Source organism: Neovison vison, chromosome 9 (assembly GCF_020171115.1).
Source record: "Neovison vison isolate M4711 chromosome 9, ASM_NN_V1, whole genome shotgun sequence".
Taxonomy (NCBI): Eukaryota; Metazoa; Chordata; class Mammalia; order Carnivora; family Mustelidae; genus Neogale; species Neogale vison.
Window position 1 is genome coordinate 5238131 of NC_058099.1, and position 18929 is coordinate 5257059.

Below are 18929 nucleotides of genomic sequence, written 5' to 3' on the forward strand. Positions count from 1 at the left end.
TAAGTATTGAGCTTATGCAACCCCAGCCTGTCCCTCCTACCAACCTTAAGTTTTCCCCTTAGAAATCCAAAAAGGATTGCATCAAGGCTCTGCTATGCAAGCCTTTCTCAGCGCCGAGCCGCACTGTCTCATGCGTTGCTGTAGTACCTCCCCCAATACCTCGGATACTGCTCCGCTCATTCCAGGAACACGATCTCACCCAGCACAGCCCCTCGAGTGCAGCCCTCACAGAGAGGCGCCTCTGCAGATGGCCGGAACTGATAACCCCGCAGGCTGAAGCGTCTCCAGGTGCTCGGACAGCTGACGGGACAGTCTGCCAGGGAGGGTGGGTGAGGAGGAGGCAGCAGGCCTAGGACACTTGGATGAGTTGCCCAGTGGTGGATACTGCCTGATTAAATGAGCTCCCTGTGCTCCCCTGGCACATACCAGCTTTTCTCGAATTCTGTGAATCATGCATCCCACATGCAGGCCTTGTTCTCTCCCTCTGAGCGCTATTCTGGACCGACCCCCGGCTAATGAGTTGTCAAACTAGATCATGCCTGCCTGAATCTGTTCCTAGGATGCTGGTTAAACAACTCCAGGGAAAAGAAACCATTACCCTGTTCAGTACAAACCTCAACTGATTACCGCAGGGCGGCATGGTTTGCCTTGGATAAACAGCACAGATGGGAAGCAAGCTGTCAGCTCCAGGAAATCGCCTCCCTCATGGGCGGTGTGCTCTGGTGTTCTAATTCACAAGAGAGGAACCCTTGTGGGCTGAAGGCAAGGTTTCAAAGGGCCCCCCACCTGGAGTATGTCCTGCAGAATGGAATGACCTAGCTCCACGTCTGGGAGAAGAACGAGGACCCGAAAGGCAAGGTGGTTAAGGCTGATCTCTAGCCACACATCAGCAAGTGGCCATGCTGGGTACAAAGACCTCTGCCATCATGGAAAGCACTAGATATCAGCAATAAGGACTTTGGCCAGAAGACGTTGAGACATGCGGAAAAACAAGAGAAGAACATTAAAAAGAGAGATATATGTGCATTTGTGTGGTACAAATGAAATGTTTGAGGATAGCCATAAAAATATTAAGAGGGCTACAAGGAGGGGAACTAGCTCTATCACACATTAAAACGTATACAACTGTAACAAGTAAAAGTCTAATACTGGAAGAGAACAGAGAGCACAGCAACAGATCTCAGTGTATAAGTAAATTTGGTGTATTTAGATCTGCACGAAAATACAATTTAGCAAATGGCACGGGGATCCCTCAAAACACGAAGCATGTACATTAAACGTAACGAGACCATCTTTACCAATCAGTGACAGATGTTTCCACAAGCCTGACAGCACTGCTGAGGCGGAGGGAAGATGCACTCCTGTTTCTCCTGGAAGCTCCGTTTCTCACCAGCAACAGGGTGAGGTAACCTGACGACATCTACACAAATTCTAAACGCACAAAACCTTCCGTCCGTTCTAGCACCTTATCTTGCATACGCTTACACTGTACACAAAGGGTGTACGACACGTTCCAAGTGCAGGTCATGACCCACACATGTACATGACCCGCCCTATGCCAATTTGGTATATTTCAAATACAGAGGAAAAGATAAATTTAGTAAGTGGCACAGAGACCCCTCAAAACATGACACATGTACATTCAACACGATGGAAATTTGTACACACGTACATATGTCTCTGAAATATGTACATGTACGTGTGTCTAGAGAATTAAACTTAGTGGATTCTGACCACAACTTTTTTAAAAAACGAGACAGAACAGAAGGGAATACGAAATATCAGAGTGCATTACATACAGTGAGGGTGAGGAAGGCTTCCAGAACCTTTTGTTACTAGTTTGAGCACTAGGTGCTGATGTAAATGCTTTTATACAGCGTGCCAAGATATTTTTTTTAATGGTTTGAAAGCCACCTCAGAGCAGTGTTATTTGTAACAGCAAAAGACTGGAAAGAACCTAAAAGTCGACCCGTAGGGCCCTGCTTCAATAAAGGATAGTCCGTTCTCACAAGCAGTCATTAATAAGAATGAGGCAGCTCTACACGTGCTACCGTAAAGCGATCTTCAGTGAATGTTGGTGGGAAAAGTAAGATCCAAACAGTGTGAAGTCTGCATCGTTTGTGTTGTTTTAAAAAATGTAAGTACAGGGATGCCCAGGTGGCTCAGTCGGTTAAGCATCTGCTTTAAGTTCAGACTGTGATCCCAGGGTTGTGGGATGGAGTCCTGTATCGGGCTCCTTGCTCAGTGGGGAACCTGCTTCTTCCTCTGCCTGCAGCCCTTCCTACTTGTACATTCTCTTGCTCTGACAAGTAAATAAAATAAAATCTTTAAAAAAAAAAAAAATATATATATATATATAAAAGCATATACATACAGTGGGGTACTCTGAAAGAAACTGGGTACAGGGGTTGCCTCTGGGAAGGGGAGTGGAATTAGGAGACAGATTCTCACTGTAATCTATTTCGTCCTTTTTTTTTAACCATGTGCACACATTACATATTAATTAAAAAAATACATCCACCATCTCGACCTTGCCCAATAATGCACCCATCTCCACCCTGGATGATGGCACGGTGTGGCAAGGAGGACAGCGGGTCCGAGCCGAGCTCCACCAGTCGCACATTAGGTGATTCGGGGCAAAACACCTCCTCCCATTTAAGTCCCCAACTCCTTAATGTAAAAACGCAGATCACAGTGACCTCCACCCTGAGGACCGAAGTGAGGTTTAAATGAGCGGATGCCTAAAAAATGTGCCCGTCACCAGAAGGAACCTGAAAAATGTGTCCGTCACTAGGAAGAACCTGAAAAATGTTAAACCCTCCTTTTCCTTCATGGACTCTTGAGCATTGTTCATATAAAGATCACAATAAAACTGTATATTCGGGGCACCTGGGTGCCTCAGTCGTTAAGTGTCTGCCTTCAGCTCAGGTCATGATCCCAGGTTCCTGGGATCAAGCCTCCCATCAGGCTTCCTGCTCAGCGGAAGCCTGCTTCTCCCTCTCCCACTCCCTCTGTCAAATAAATAAATAAAATCTTTAAAAATAAAAAATATAAAAATTTAGAAAACTGTACATTCAACGCATCTACAAAACTATGGTTTGGGTTTGGAAATCTACAATGGGTACGATGGGATCTCATTCGTGTTTGAAAACTGTGTGTGTGTATGTATGTAATCGCACGCAGGTACACACAGATTTAGGGGAGGAAAGGCAGGTACCATGCTTATTTGGGAAGTCCTATTAAGGTGGGTCTTTTACTGAGCCACCCAGGCGTCCCTAAAAATATCCATTTATTATTGCAATTTTATTATTATTGCATAGAAGATGAATTACGATCACAATAAGTGATTTTTTAAAAAGGAAGAATCCTAATTTAAGAAGTATGTCCCAAACCTTAGCAGGAATTCCTGTCTTGTAACAGCTAGCAACAGAACTCCAGCAGGACAGGCAGAGAGCCACACCAGGCCCCTGGACTTGTAACATCACGTGACTGGTCCTCAACAGAGTGTCTTTCCTAGGCTAACAGAGCAATGCCTGCGGCGTCTACCTGAAGATGCTGCCTTCAAGCATCTTCCGGTTTGGGATTTGTGATAGCTTCTCAACCCCAGCGTCAGGAGCCCTGAGTCCTCCTGGCCAAAGGTTAACACCCCCAGCCCAGCAGCTCCCCCGGCTTGGGCCCCGTACCTTGCCATCGGAAGCAGTGTTGATTCTGTAGTGGTACACCCTCCCTTCGTATCTCAGCGAGATGGACCTCTGGCCAGGACTGCTCTCGCTCTCCCGGACCAAGAAGCTGCCGTTGATCCCGCTGCTCAGCAGGTACTCAGCTGCGTTGCGGGACACGGGCCCGTGGTACCAGGAATGTTTCTCCAGACTGTTGACTGGTGTGATGTAGTTGCTTGGGACCCACCCTTGGCCATTTTTGGTTTGGGCTTCACACCACTCCCCATTGTGATTGTAGCCTAAAACCCGGAGCTTCTCACCTTAGAAGAAGAGAATCAAATCAGACATCAGCTTTATAAAAGCTGGCTTTGTTCATTCCCATTTATTCGTACAGGATTACCAAAAATCTCCAAATCCCTAAATTCCTACTTCCCTTTAACAAACCCACATAAACAAATGCATTTAGAAGTGTACAGAAGAGTACACTTTATAGATGAGGCTTCCTGTTGGCACTGAATAAAAAACACAGAGCCTCAGTTTTCATAAATCTATTAGGTTTAGTCAAGTGTTCTGTTCCAAGCATAATGAAATTTCTTAGGGAAAAAAGTACTTTTTCTTAAAAAAGAAAGAAAAAAGAAGGCATTTTCAGTGCTCAGTCCAGGCATTCTTTTCACTATGATGCTGTTTTTCTAAGAGTATTGTACAGGAACTCTTCTCTTTAAGGAAAAGCGGCTCTCTTATAAAGATGCTAGGTGTTTCTTTTCTTTTCTTTGATGTCTCTGCATTCTGATCTTTAAAGCTACTCTTTCACTAGGCAAAGGGTTAGGGTTAGGGTTAGTCAAGCCACAGTTTCCTCTGATTTCTGTCTCTTGCAAGCACCAGCAGTGGTCCATGGCCCTTTTACCTTTAGTTATACTTAGGGTGTTGTCCCCACTGGCCACAAAATCATACAGTGCAACGAAAAGGTTTGGGTCATTTTCACTGGGGCCAGCAAGAAGGTTTTCCTTGGAGTTCCAACGAGCTGCTTCGCTGAGACCTTGGGGCTCAAAGTCAGATGCTACTGGCCTCTGAAGGGCTTCTGGAAGACAAAGGGGAAACAGAAGAAACAGGAAGAATTGGGGGAAAAAGTTAGTTTTATTCTGAGAAACAAAAAAAGTCTGTTTCCATCATTATACATTTCTTTTTTTTTTTTTTTAAATTAAAGATTATTTATTTATTTATTTGACGGAGAGAGATCACAAGTAGACAGAGAGGTAGTCAGAGAGAGAGAGAGGGAAGCAGGCTCCCTGCCGAGCAGAGAGCCTGATGCGGGACTCGATCCCAGGACCCTGAGATCATGACCTGAGCCGAAGGCAGCGGCTTAACCCACTGAGCCACCCAGACGCCCCATCATCATTATACATTTCTAATCTATTTCATTTCTCAACATCTACGTGTAATAATAAGAAAGGTGGTAAAGTAAAAATGGACTCTTCCTTTCCCAAATCTTCTGAAAAATATTATTTTCATTCCAAGGTGGGAATCACTGTTCCCAAATAGGTTCAGCTTGTTAAATTCATTAATTCAAAATAAGATCTGTTAAAACTGGAAATAGTCTGTCCTCATACGTCTTTGCCACTGCTTACATGTAACACAAGTTTCTTTAAAACATTTAAAAACATGTCAAAGTTAATACGTGCACATAATTTAAAAAATCAATTAAGACGGAAAGGCTTATAATGAAGGACAAACACCTTCTACGCCCATCCCCCCTACACCCGGAGGCCAACAGCTGTGCTGTCCCCGCCAGCCTCTCTAACAGTTACCTTCGCATTTTCACTAACAGACTTGCACAGACTTTATTTCTTGTTCTCCAGCTATAGACAGTGTCTCTCAGCTGTTTCCTTCCTAAGGTTAGAGTAGTCTCATCTTACCCTTCCTTCCAGCTCTCTCTCCACTCTCAAATATGGCCTTTGTTACATGTCTTTTACTTTGTGAAAACTAGTAAGTTTCTTCCACTCTGTAATAACAAAGTCCTTCATGTTTCGCACTTAGGTAAGTGGTAAAAGCTGAACACCAATCAACATTTCTTATATTAAGAACATGTGGCTAATGTTCACTACTGGGTCAAATAGTTCATTATTTTTTCCTGAAGTTTCTTCTTCCTTTTTTTCCTTGAACTACGCTCAACCTTACTAGAATTTCTGTGATATACACGTGAGCTTTTTTTAGCCAGCAAATGTAATCCAAGTAGGTTTTTTAAAAAAAGATTTTATTTATTTATTTGAGACCGAGAGAGCGAGTGAGGAGGTGCACACCAGCAGAGTGGGGGAAAGAAGGAGAGGGACAAGCAGACTCCACGCTGAGCATGACCCCAGGATCATGACCTGAGCCACAATCAAGAGTGGGCCACTCAACCGAATGAGTCACCCAGTTGCCCTTAGACAGAGTCTTAGAAAGCGACAAGTAAGTCTTTATAGTCACAGGATATTATGGGTTGAAATCTAAATACTCATTTAAGGGAACTACAATAAGCAATCAAACTTTATTTATAAAAGGAGGAAAGGGGGAGATTCTGATCTTCCCAAATGATAAGAAACTTATTTAGGGGTGCCTGGGTGACTCAGCTGAGTGTCCAACTTGGTTACAGCCCAGGTCATGATCTCAGGGTATGGGATCAAGGCCTGCCTTAGACTTTGCGCACAGCAAACTCTCCCTCTCCCCTTGCCCCTCCCCCGGCTGCACTCAATCTTTCTAAAATGAATGAATCTTTAAAAAAAATTTAAAAATTTTAAAAATTACTTAAATGTTCCCTCTTTATGGATTTAGAGCACTCCCAAACATCTTTTCTTGGGCAATGACACCTGTCTCAGGGATGGGCCTGATTCTGCAGTATTCACTTCTCAAAAAACAAAAACAAAAACAAAAACAAAAAACAAACAAACCAAACCACTGGAGACACCTAAGACAACTGAGGAATGAGGCTAACCTCCAGAAACACACCTGGAGAACTTACAGAAATCGGCATTCTTTAAAATATCTCTGTGGAATAAACTAATACAACATAACTAATGAGGGTCCTTTTTTTTTTAATTTTTTTAAATTTATTTTTTAAAAGATTTTATCTATTTATTTGAGAGACTGACAGTGAGAGAGAGCATGAGAGGGGAGAAAGTCAGAGGGAGGAGCAGACTCCCCACAGAGCTGGGAGACCTATGTGGGACTTGATCCAGGATCAAGGTCCGAACCGAACACAGTTGCCCAATGAACGGAGCCACCCAGGCACTCTTTAAAGATTTTTAAGAAAATTTATTTGAGATAGAACGAGAGAGAGAGAACCTTAACCCGGGGGGTGGGGGGCATGCGTGGAGCAGAGGCAGAGGGGGAAAGGCAGTCTCCTCACTGAGCAGGGAGCCCAATGGGGGGTTCTATCCCAGGACCCTGAGATCATGACTGGAGCCAAAGGCAGACGCTTAACCAACTGAGCCACCCAGGCGCCCTAACAAGGGTCTTTCAATTCTAGCTTTCATACTACTGACTGAAGTAAACCTTCAGGAATTGTTTTTGCTAAAAGAGTAAATCCCAAATTACGTCATTGCTATGTTTGGTAATCTCACTGTATGAATCATAAGGGCAAAGCGAAATTCAAGGGAGAGGACCTGTAACACCGCCACTTCCTAGAGTGTGAGCCTTCGTGATGGCTTAGGGCTCGCTCTTCCGAGTATCTTGCACGGGATCTAAAAACACACCTAGCACCATCATGATCAGGGACTGATCAGTTAACTAAATAAAGCCAGTTAAGGCAGAGAACTATTTTTTTTTTTTTTAAATTAAAAGGTGTGATCTACCATCCCCACCTGAATGTGTGTTGGTTGCTGGCCCTGACGGCAGGGACGAGGCCTGCCCTTTCAGGGGTGGGTATGTGCTGAGTGTCAGAGTTTGTCCCCACCACTGGCTTCCAGCTTTGATTTCCTGCAGGCCAAGCAAGGGAAGACTTGGATTTTTAAGCTCTGTGACCCCACCACAGTCCCTTCCAAATATTCACAGCTGGCTCACTCACACCTAGTTCCGCAGCAGTGTTAAAATCACCTAAGGCATCCATCTGAATATGATAGAAACCGTCCTCTTTTTACGCCTGCATTTCACTGGTTTCATACTAAGTAAGTAAATAAAACAACAAGTGTCACTGAAGATCCGGAGAGAAATGTAACTGACCCTGGGAGTGGCTGCAGCAGTGAGTGCCAGAGGATGGTGGTGGGCCCTGGGCACCGGAGAGGCAGGCTTTACAGGAAGTGGAGCTCGCTGGCGGGTCAAAAGTCTTCTACTACCATTATATTAAGTAACACCATTAGACTGAGGATTCTTAACATAAAAGAACTCTTGCATATCAACACAAAAAGACAAATCCCTACACTATGGAAAAAGGAACCAAAACCATGAATAAGCAATTCACAGAAAATTTAAATTATCCCCAAACTTAGAAAGCATGTTAGCCCTGGCAGTAATCAAAGAAATGCAAATTATTCATTAAATTGGCAGGTACATTTTCTTGAGGCTAAGTCAGTGTAAGACTTCAGTGAAACGTAACTTTCTCCGGCAGCGGTTCCCGGAGAAATCTCCACAACACTTTAGGAGGGCAACCGGAAATACAAACCGAATCTTTAGTTAATTCCACAACCTTTTATCACCTGTAGGAATTATCCTGAGATCTATATTTACTATTTCTATAGACTGATTTTTAAATAGCACAGAATTAGAAAAGTACAAAATATCAACAGAAGGTAAGTCAGCTTGTGGTCCATCCGTAATACAAAATATATTCGTAAACCATTCAAAATATTTTTCTAAAGATTTCATTTACTGGGGCGCCTGGGTGGCTCAGTGGGTTAAAGCCTCTGCCTTCAGCTCAGGTCGTGATCCCAGGGTCCTGGGATCGAGCCCTGATCGGGCTCTCTGCTCAACAGGGAGCCTGCTTCTCCCTCTCCAGCTCTCTCTCTGCCTACTTGTTTTCTCTGGCCGTCAAATAAAAAATTAAAAAAAAAAAAAAAAGATCTCATTTATTTATTTGAAAGAGAGAGAGAGAGATCACAAGTAGGCAGTGAGGCAGGCAGAGAAAGGGAAGCAGGCTCCCCACTGAGCAGAGAGCCCGACATGGGGCTTGATCCCAGATCCCTGAGCCAAAGGCAGAACCCTACCCACTGAGCCACCCAGGCACCCTCATTCAAAATATTTTTAGAAACGACAGCTATTGGCTTGGGAATATACACATAATAATGCATTGTTTAAGTGCTCATATTACAACCTGTTATATACAGTATGATCCCAATTTTGTAAAAAAAAAAAAAACAAAAACAAAAACAAAAAACAAAACCCATAAAAACAAAAAACTGAGGGGTGCCTGGGTAGCTCAGTAGGTTAAGCCTCTGCCTTTAGCTCAGGTCATGATCTCAGGGTCCTGGGATCGAGCCTCACATGGGGCTCTCTGCTCGGCGGGGAGCCTGCTTCCCACCCCCCCCCCACCTGCCTCTCTGCCTACTTGTGATCTCTGCCTGTCAAACAAATAAAATCTTAAAAACAAAACAAAACAAAACAAACTGAAAAAAGTACAGAAGGAACTGCACCAAAATGTGAACAGTACTTATTAACACGGGGTGGTAGGACCACAAACATGAAAAAACCTCCTTTATTCTCTTCTATATTCTGGCCTACTTCTCACAATATATGGGGGCTGTTTTTATAATTCAGAAAACAATTACAAAAATAGAGAAACTGCCGTCACAAATAGGAACCGGCGGACACTTCCCTAATTGATAGTCTAACGTGAAAAAGAACCCTGGGGGAGTAGGAGCCTCGAGCTGTCCTGAAAAAACATTTGCGCGCTTCCCTCTGGAGTCCCGACCTCGTGGCCATGAGCACACAACTCTGGCAGACCCGGCCCACACAGGAAATTAAACCAAAGTCATGAATACAGAAATGCTTTTCTTCTCCAGTGCCATTTGACCTCTTCTATCAAACATTCTGCAGCATCTGGATTTGATCAAAGTTACATAATCAGGGGAAGTGGCCTGGAAAACACCTGGACTAGGCAGAAGGCCGATACTGGCCCAGGGGTGCCTGCGGATTTGAAGTCTGGGATGAGGAGGGACTGTCCCTAACATGGAGACCGCTGCTGGGAATTTCATGAGAGGGGATGAGCCCTTTGTCAGGAAGGAAAGGGCCTCCCACTGCTTTTTTGATTCAACAGGACGTCAGGAAATCCAAGGCAGTCTCTCGATTTTCCTCTCCAGTTCTTGCTCCATTCCACAAATTAATGGCCAAAGCCCAAAGGGAAGTATTGCTCATGCATACCTCTGGATCGAGACGCTGAAGTGTGGCCACAGCCCAACACCAAAACCTTCCAGTCAAGTCCCAGTCCAGGCTGATGTCAAAATTGACTCACAATGTATAAATGCCAAGTTCCTTGCTTCATTTCATATTGAACTACGCTCGTCAACCTTAAAAATGATCACAGCTTACAAGGCCAACACTGCAGAATGTTCTTCAGCCTTCCGGCTTCATGCGGGGACTTTCTGCCAGGCCTGAGGTCAGGAAGTTAGACCCCTGAAGAAGGCCCGAGGCTTCATTCAAAAGAGAGGCCCCCAAACAGTTCCCCTCTTCGGTTCTTCCAGTGGATCTTTTGGTTATTGTTAAGTCTTGGGAGAGAAATTTCAGCATCTGCTATTATTCTTACTTTTTTTAGTGAACATCTTCTGCCTCATCCTTTCTGAGTCATACTTTAAGTCTTACTTAAGATTTGTATCTTCAAAAGTGCCTCTTGCCCCTTTTAAGACCCCTTTGTTATTATTTTACCATACCGTTCATCAGAAGGCTTCCATTCACCCATAAAACTCAGGCAAAGTCATTATTAATTAGCCAGTTGAGCACCAAGAATGGGGATAGCTTTAACACACACACACACACACACACAGCCTCCAGGGACGCCTGGGTGGCTCAGTCGGTTAAGCACCTGGCTTAGGCGCAGGTCAGGATCTCAGGATGGAGCCCCTCATCAGCCTCATGTTGGGAATCTCTGCTCAGTAGGGAGTTTGCTTCTCCCTCTCAAATAAATAAATAAAATCCAAAAAAATAAAATTAAATTAAAAAGCCTCCAAAAAGCTACGGCTTTAACCAGGAGAATATCAAACTGTTTAAAAATCCAGTAAAAAGAAAAAATAAAAAAATAAAAATCCAGTAAAAATAATGCCACCAAATTCAGTGGGCCCATGTGTGTCGAACCTACTTCAATGGTACTCTAAAATGGCCTGGGTCTTTAAGGTACAATTTAAAGACAGTTTTACATGAAAGTAATCCTTTCTTAATTTAAAGTTGTGTGTCACTGATCAGAAACGTTCACGAAAGATTCTCTGACACGGCCGGTCTGATCTAGACTTCCAGGGGCTGCCCCTGAGTCCCTTCCGTGGGCCAACAGAAAGAGAGGTATAAAGTCAGTGAACTGCAGGGCCCTGAGGCTACTTCATAGTCCCGAGGGGAGGGGAGATTTCACCTCTGGGAAAAACAGCCCTGGGAAGCTTCCCCCCTTCGGCAGGTGCTCCTGCCCCCATCCCCTCAGAGTACAGAGCAGCCCACACTGTATGGATGGGACGGCCCTTCCCGGTCAGGGAGGGGAGAGGGCAGGGCGCGTGGGGAATGATAAATATTCCCCTTACTTTAGCTAGATTTCAATTACTTAAACCCTTGTTGCTTTATTCTTATTTCCTTTGTGGGCCTTTCACTATTACCCTCCGGTTCCAGGCATCTCTGTAATTCAGAAATCTATAAACCAGATCCCTCCAAACAGAGGGAAGGCTTCATGTTTTGTTTCAGACTCGGCTCCAACGGATGAGATCATGCTCGGACTTTTCTCAAGTCAGTACACAACAGCCTCACACAACTTCTTCTAAGATGAGCTTAGAGGAAAAGTATTATTTCCCACAATCTGAACTCGGTGAAAATCACTTTATCTACATTCTACCTGGTCCTTTATTTCATAATTTACACCCTCACCCAGAGTGGTTAAAATTCTTTAAAAAACGAGCCTAGCTGAATACAGCCTTGGCCTTAACTTCACACTCAACAAATTTCGCCAGCACCTCAAACGCTGTGTTATCTGCTGGGGAGCAGGGATAGGTGAGGTGGTAATGATGCAAAGGATCACCACATGGCCTCTGCTCCTTGTGGGAAGAACACAGCTAAGGAAAACGAACATGGCCTCAACAGTGGAAGTCAAACAGAAGACAGGCGCTGCCCTGTGGATTAATTTATAGGAACACAGACACTGAGGGTGAGGAGCTGTGAAGGGACCAGCTCACTGGCATCAGGAAGGATGTGGATCCTAAACAAGATCCTTAGCAAGGACAGCAGGACTATGACAGGCACCCAAGGCCAGCCGGCATACAGAGGCTACTAAGGGAGGGGTCTTCATCTGTGCTGGGCTGTGGCCCCGCTGGTGAGGTCTGGTAGGCCTGAGAAGTCTGCAAATGCCCAGAATACAGAGGACTGCAAAGGAGAACAACTGTACTGAACTAGTCCTCAAAATCTTCCCAAAAAATTATTTGTGACACACCACTTCCTTATTAATGCATTAAATATATGGTTCTTTAAAAATTTTTTTTTTTATTTATTTGGCAGAGAGAGACACACAGTGAGAGAGGGAACACAAGCAGGGGGAGTGGGAGAGGGAGAAGCAGGCTTCCCGCCGAGCAGGGAGCCCGATTCGAGGCTCGATCCCAGGACCCTGGGATCGTGACCTGCACTGAAGGCAGATGCTTAATGACTGAGCCACCCAGGTGCCCTAAATATATGCTTCTTTATTAACACATTAACTAACAAGAACCAGGGGTAACTACTGTCATTTCAAAGTAGTGATATGTGTAAGCAAGAATCACAACTGTTAGAGGACATAGAAATATCTGAGTTCTACCTGTGACAAAGTCACAAGTACCTCTAATATGACTGAGCTTTGTTGCCTACATTTTTTAAAAAAATGAAACGCTAATTTTCCATTAGAGGTCAGTGAAATAAAGTTCTAATATTTTCCCATCCAAGGACACGGAGCCCCTGTATTCTATCCCAAACCCCAAGAGCCTTCCAGGTTCACAACTCCTACACTACAGATGTGGTTCAGTAGAAACCCCAGTGATCTGACAGGGAGAGGGACCTAGACAAGAGGCTGCTATAAATCAGTGAGAAGTCCAAATTATGCAGCTTTCTTTCTAAATAAATGCAGTTTTATCACATTTCCCACTAATGGGCATTATAAACAGTAAGTTAAATAGGTTTCCAGAGAAACCCCCTTTATAAAATTGAAGAGTAAAAAGTAAAGTTATTTAAATTAGCCCAAGGTTTAACTATTTCCCCTGGAATCTGTTTACATTATAATGTTCCAAGCCAGTCAAGTTTAGAAAACAGAATTCTCCATGCTAACCTCTGTCTCTATCAGCAGTCCAAGTACTTGGCCTTTCTGAAGGTACACATTCCTTCTGTCAAAAAGTAAAAAAAAAAAAAAAAATTCTCTATCACTTTCTAAGACTCTGTTCAAAGAAGCCTACAGTTCCTGGAGATGGAGCACAACAGAGACCCCAATAAAAGAACACCCCACCATCCTCAAAGCACTCTGAACATGATGGTCACCCCTCCCTGATCCCCACCTCGTCCCAGCTAAGTTTACGCCCACACTGGCCACTTTTCCTGCGAAATCTCCCTGGTCAGTCCCATCCTATCGCTGCCCGCCACACCCCCAACTGGTCTCCCCTCCTCGACCCTGCCCTGCTCCATTCCGCCTCCACGCCGCCCCCAGAGGGGTCTTTCTAAAACACAGGCCTGACCAAGCAGCTCTCCGGTTAAAATCCCACGGGGATGGCAGCTGGCAGAAGCAGAAGAGGAAGCCCAGGACGGCTCTGCCTGTCCCTGGGTGGCCACTACTGGCCAACAGGGTCGCCTGTGGCAACACAAGAAGAGAGAGGTCAAGTGCCTTGCAGGGTCTCTGGCGGTCTGCGGAGAACACGGAAGACACGGCTCCTAGCAGGTAACAGGCTCTCAAAAGATGGCTGGGGTTCTCCTTCCTCCCACTGCTGCACAAGCCCGAGCTCCTGAGGTGGGCACAGAAAGCCCTTCAGGGGCTGGTCTGGGGCCAGCTCCTCCCACAGCCCCCAGCTCCCCATACCTCTGGCGGCTTCCCCCACATAAACCCTGTGGCCGCCTCACCTCGTGTGCACCCTGACAAGTGCCATTTACCCTCCCCGGAATGCCTTCCCAGCCGACTCCCCTGCCCCCTGCCCGGCCTACGTCTACCAAACCTGACCGGTCCTTCCCACTTCCTACCGCCTCACCCGGGGTGTGGGGGGGTAAGTGCCACCCACCTCATGGGTGAGGAATCTGTAAGCCTGGGCTCCAGGGCGGACAAGCATTGCTTAAACCTTAGTCCACCAGGTCTTGGAGTCATTACATCAGCAGCCTCCGTGTCCCCGTGGCACCACAGGGCAACAATGGCATCTACCTAGCTGGGCTGTCAGGAGGACGCCATGCACATTGGATGCACACAATTTCTGCACCAATGTCAAGTGTGGTACCTGATCGCAGGGCCCTGCACTGCGGGGCAGGTACTCCCTCATTTATTATTGTCCCCACAAAACTGTGGACTCCGGGCCAGAGCCCGGCTTTCCTACCACAGTCTTCACCCCCTGCCTTGTGCAAGGCAGCGTGCACGGCACTGGCAGGTGTTTCTTCCAGGCAGCCGCTGCGTAGGACAGCCGGCACTTGTGTTTAGCAACAAGGTAAAAAATTAAGTCATGAAGGAAGAGTGTACCTCAACGATCTGTTCACCTGCAGCCAGAACGGCAGAAAGACAGAAGGATGCAAACTAAAGGTGCCATAACCAGGGAAGCTTTTGTGAAGCTCCGGGAAATGCAGCGATTTTTTAAAATGGATTGTAAACCATGGTTAAGATCCTAAAACGAGGTGCAACATAAAAGTCCATTTCTCTGCGCTTTCGAAAGAAACAGGATCTGTTATAGTCCCGGCACAGGCAGACAGCACCTCCGCGCACGTCTGTCTGTGAGGGAGGAACGGTTCCCCGAGTCCCTGCACTGGCCCAGATTCAAACTGTCTGCAGTGAGCCCGCTAACCGTACAAGCATTTTTATTCTGTCACAGGCCATTTGCAGCAGACTGAAAGCCTCCCCTTCTGCCTGCCAGGCCTGGGATGGTTTGCAAGCATTCATCTCACATTTCCTGTCCTCCCTGAAAGGGTCATCAAGGACTCCTGGATCATTTTAGACCAGACTCACTGAAGAAAAAGGGCCACCCGACGGCAGGTAATATCCCCAGAATGTCTTGTTAGCCATTATTATTCCTATTGCTAATCTCAGTGATAGAATGTGATCAAAAAAAGGTATGAGTTCCAAAAATCAATGACTAATTCTATCCACGGCCCACTTTTAAAATCAATATTTTTAAAAAAAGATTTTTATTTATTTATTTATTTGTCAGAGACAGAGGGAGAGAGAGCGAGCGAGCACAGGCAGATAAAGAGGTAGGCAGAGGCAGAGGGAGAAGCAGGCTCCCTGCCGAGCAAGGAGCCGGATGTGGGACTCGATCCCAGAATCCTGGGATCATGACCTGAGCCGAAGGCAGTTGCTTAACCAACTGAGCCACCCAGGCGTCCCTTAAAATCAATTTTAAGATGTATGGTGTACAGTGCTGTTAATGACATTTGAGGACTGGTAAGATTGATAAGGATTAGGTCTTTAAAGAGAATTTAAGAGCAAAGAGTTTCAAGTTTATGCAACCAAGTGTGAAAGAAGAGTGGATGGTACTGATTGGTGGCTTCCCGAGGGCCAGGACTGGGCCAAGCACCGTGTCTGCACTGAACCCCAGGAGCCTACTAAGCAGGCGCTCTCATGACTGCTGGAGAGGCCAGGCGGCGGGAGCAGAGGTGAGGCTCCTCTACCTCTCCCTCAGCTCCCCGTGCCCCAGCCCGTCCGCCTGTCTGCATGGCTCGCATTCAGTCTCTCATTCTACTTTCTGTCTCAGAATCTGGCTTTTTTCCTTTCTCCCCCTGGGTCTCTTCCTCTGCTGACCTCCGGCCATCCTCCCTCAGGCCCCTGTCCCCCCCAGCCTTTCTCATCTGGGTTCACTCTTTCTGATCTCAGCCTTTCTCTGCCTCCCTCTCCTCCTTAATTCCCAAATGTCTCCCAGTCTCATTCATCGGTCTTCCCTGTCACCACCACCCAATACAGACAGCAGAATCAAGTACGTACGGTGTGGGTTAAGAAAGGAGGATCTGAAAGCCAACTTCAGAGAACAACAACTCTCATCATCCAAGGGCAAAGTTAGCCTCTCAAATGTCAGTAATTAGCTTTGGAACTATAACTTCACTAGGCAAGAAAACAAGATCGACCATAATGTGCTTTGTGTTTTTTTGTTTTGTTTTGTTTTAACAAATGTAACTTTGAGCCCCACTGACTATGAGAAGTGACTTAATCTGCCCTCTCTGGGGCTTGAACTCAGGACGTTCAGATCGAGAGTGACTCTGTCAGTTGCACTGAGGGCAATTTAAGATTGAGCATAATTTGGTCATTGTTCCAGCTGAGTATGGGTACAAGTTTAATGGGCTATCTGCTTTTCTTACAGACTTAGAATTTTCCATTTAAAAAAGTAAAAAAAAAAAAAAGATTTATTTTATAAATCTTTTAGTGTGTTTAATTATGATCCACTATTACACAGGAAAAGCTAAATTCTTCCAATAACCCATTTCATCTTTAGTTTTTGTTGTATATATTTTTTATTTCATCTTTTCTAGTTTTATAGAGATAGGACTGGCATAAAACAATGTATAAATTTCAGGTGTACAACATAATAATTTGATACACGTCAATAATGTGAAATGATCAGTCACCATAGTAAGTGAACATCCGTCACCACAAGGCTGCAAATCTTCCCTGTGAGGACAACTTTGAAGATCTCCTCTCTTAGCAACTTACAAATCTATAATACAGTACTATCAACTACAGTCATCATGTTGTACAATGTTGTCATATATTTTCAAGCTTATCTGTGGACAATTTTCCCTGTTTCTACTGTAGATCGGTGATTACAATGGCAAAATTATGATGATTTTAGAACAAAGTAACGAGTAGTATGAGATGTTCAGTTTTCAAAATTTGGAGCTGCAGAAATACTGCCTCTGGAGGGAGTAAGATGCCAATCTTGAACCAATGGGATTTCTTCTTCCATAATTAAAACATTCGCCATGGGCATAAGAAAGGATCAGAGAGGGAGGCACGCCTTGCTGGCTCAGTCAGAAGAGCATATGTGACTCTTGATCTCACGGTTGTGAGTTCAAGCCCCATGTTGGGGGTAGACGTGATGTAAATAAATAAAACCAAAACGGGGGGGGGGGGAGGATTAGAGAAAGGGAAGGTATCTTTCCTTAAAACCAATGACAGGAAGTATTAATTCTATGCACCAAAGCAAACTTGAAACAAACAGTTTTATTAACAAGAAAAACCATGGGCAAGGTTTTAGCTTATTTCTATCATGACTTCAAGCAATGGAGAAACTGGCAATGCCAGCATTTTAGCTAAATATTTGTTTAAAATAACAGTTAATGTGCTATAATATCTTGCTCTTTGCGAGGCTCTATGCTGAACAATCTGAACAAAATCTCTCGTGCAAATCTCCCAACTCAACAAGGCAGGGCTCCCGTGAGTTGAATTTGAGAGATGAGAACACCAAGGCTCCCAGAGCGGCGTGCCCCAGACCGGCAGGCACGGCCGGCTGGCAACCAGGCCCAGGCTGCCGGCTCTGCAGCCACGTGCCCCACATGAGACCGGGACTTCCGCAATGCCCTTACCATAGAACAACCTGGACTCAGGGACATCTCAAAGAAACTGCATGTCAGTATAAATACAAATACTTAGCATTTTATTGGTTTCAAAAGCTTCACTGGAATCCTCTCCCAGATCCTCAAAACAATCCTCTAAGGTGGGCTGGACAGAGGATGTTCCGTCTTTCTGTGTTAGAGGTAAGTAAGGAAGCAGAAAAGCTGAGAGGTCAGACAAAAATTGGGATCTCCCAACTCTGGATTCACAAGTAGTCCCAGCCAGAGTGAACTGGGGCCCTTCTCCTCTTCTCTAGAAACCTCGCAGCGCTGGTGGGAGAGCAAAGTGAGAATGTGTGTGAAGTGCTCCCAGCACATCAGAAGCGCCCGAAAGCGTGAATGTAACCTCAAACGAGAGGGCTGGCTGGCGCTCTGTTAGGCTCCTAAAAAAGCTTCACATTTTCTTTGTTACTAAACAAGGGAAGCCTGTGATGACCTCAGGAGAGAGTATTTAGAAAAAGAGCATGAGCTTCTCTGAAGCAGAAGTTCTGAACAGTTTATCTGTGTAGCTGGCACCACATAAAGCATTCGCCAGAAAGTTAACTGCTGAAAAGAAGCATTTAAAAGCAGGCCCTTAAAATAAATTTACAAAGTTCAAGAAGAGTTCATTTCACAAGACATTAAATTTCGATTCCAAACATTACAGAACTAGCATATCCATGTACAAAAGTCATGCACAACGTACACAAATGCAAACACGAACAAAGAAAACTGGAAAAAAAGCAGATTCAAATGGCTGGTGTTCATGTTTTCTTCCACATATCTATGGGAAAGAAATAACCAGAAAATTCAGTGTTTGAAGTAGACCTAAGGTTGTAAAGCTAAATGTGATCATGGTGAAAGATGCCGCTATAAACATACCTTTTCAGAGGTAGAACACAAAACTCAAATGCTATAAATACTTATTATATGCATAGGCGATTCCCAGAAGGATACAAGAGAAACTGAGTGATTGTCTCTGGATATACGGAAACTGGATAGGAGACACAATTACTTTTCACAAAATACCCTTTTAGAATTTATCATGTATAGCTATTTCAAAATACATTTAAAATTTTTATTTCTATTGGTAAAGATAATCATTTTTATCAGTATTAATTTTCTAGGAAAGAAAGAATAACCTATTTCAGGCATTCGAGTGTTTCTTTTTTTTTTTTTTTTTTTTATTCGAGTGTTTCTTAAAGATACTATTTTAACATCCGTGGAGAGTGCCAAAGGTCACAGTCACAGTTAGTAAAGCACAGAAGAGCTAAAACTGGGCTCTTTGGAGTCAGACAGCATGGATTCAAATCCCGACACCACCACTTGCTAGCTTTGGGACCTCAGGCAAGTTTCCTAATCTGGTAAATTAGATTCTTTCTTCATCTATAAAGA

General features: G+C 44.7%; 1 protein-coding gene across 2 annotated transcripts in view; it reads right to left on the minus strand.

Moving 5' to 3' along the window:
• Positions 1-18929, minus strand: part of ABL1 (ABL proto-oncogene 1, non-receptor tyrosine kinase) — a 137709-nt gene that overhangs the window by 25546 nt on the left and 93234 nt on the right. For both annotated transcript variants that reach the window (XM_044264673.1, XM_044264674.1), the window contains exons 2-3: positions 4564-4737; positions 3684-3979 (exon numbers count right to left, since the gene is read on the minus strand). In XM_044264673.1, coding sequence (XP_044120608.1) covers positions 3684-3979; positions 4564-4737 — 470 coding nt within the window. The remainder of the gene's footprint in view (positions 1-3683; positions 3980-4563; positions 4738-18929) is intronic.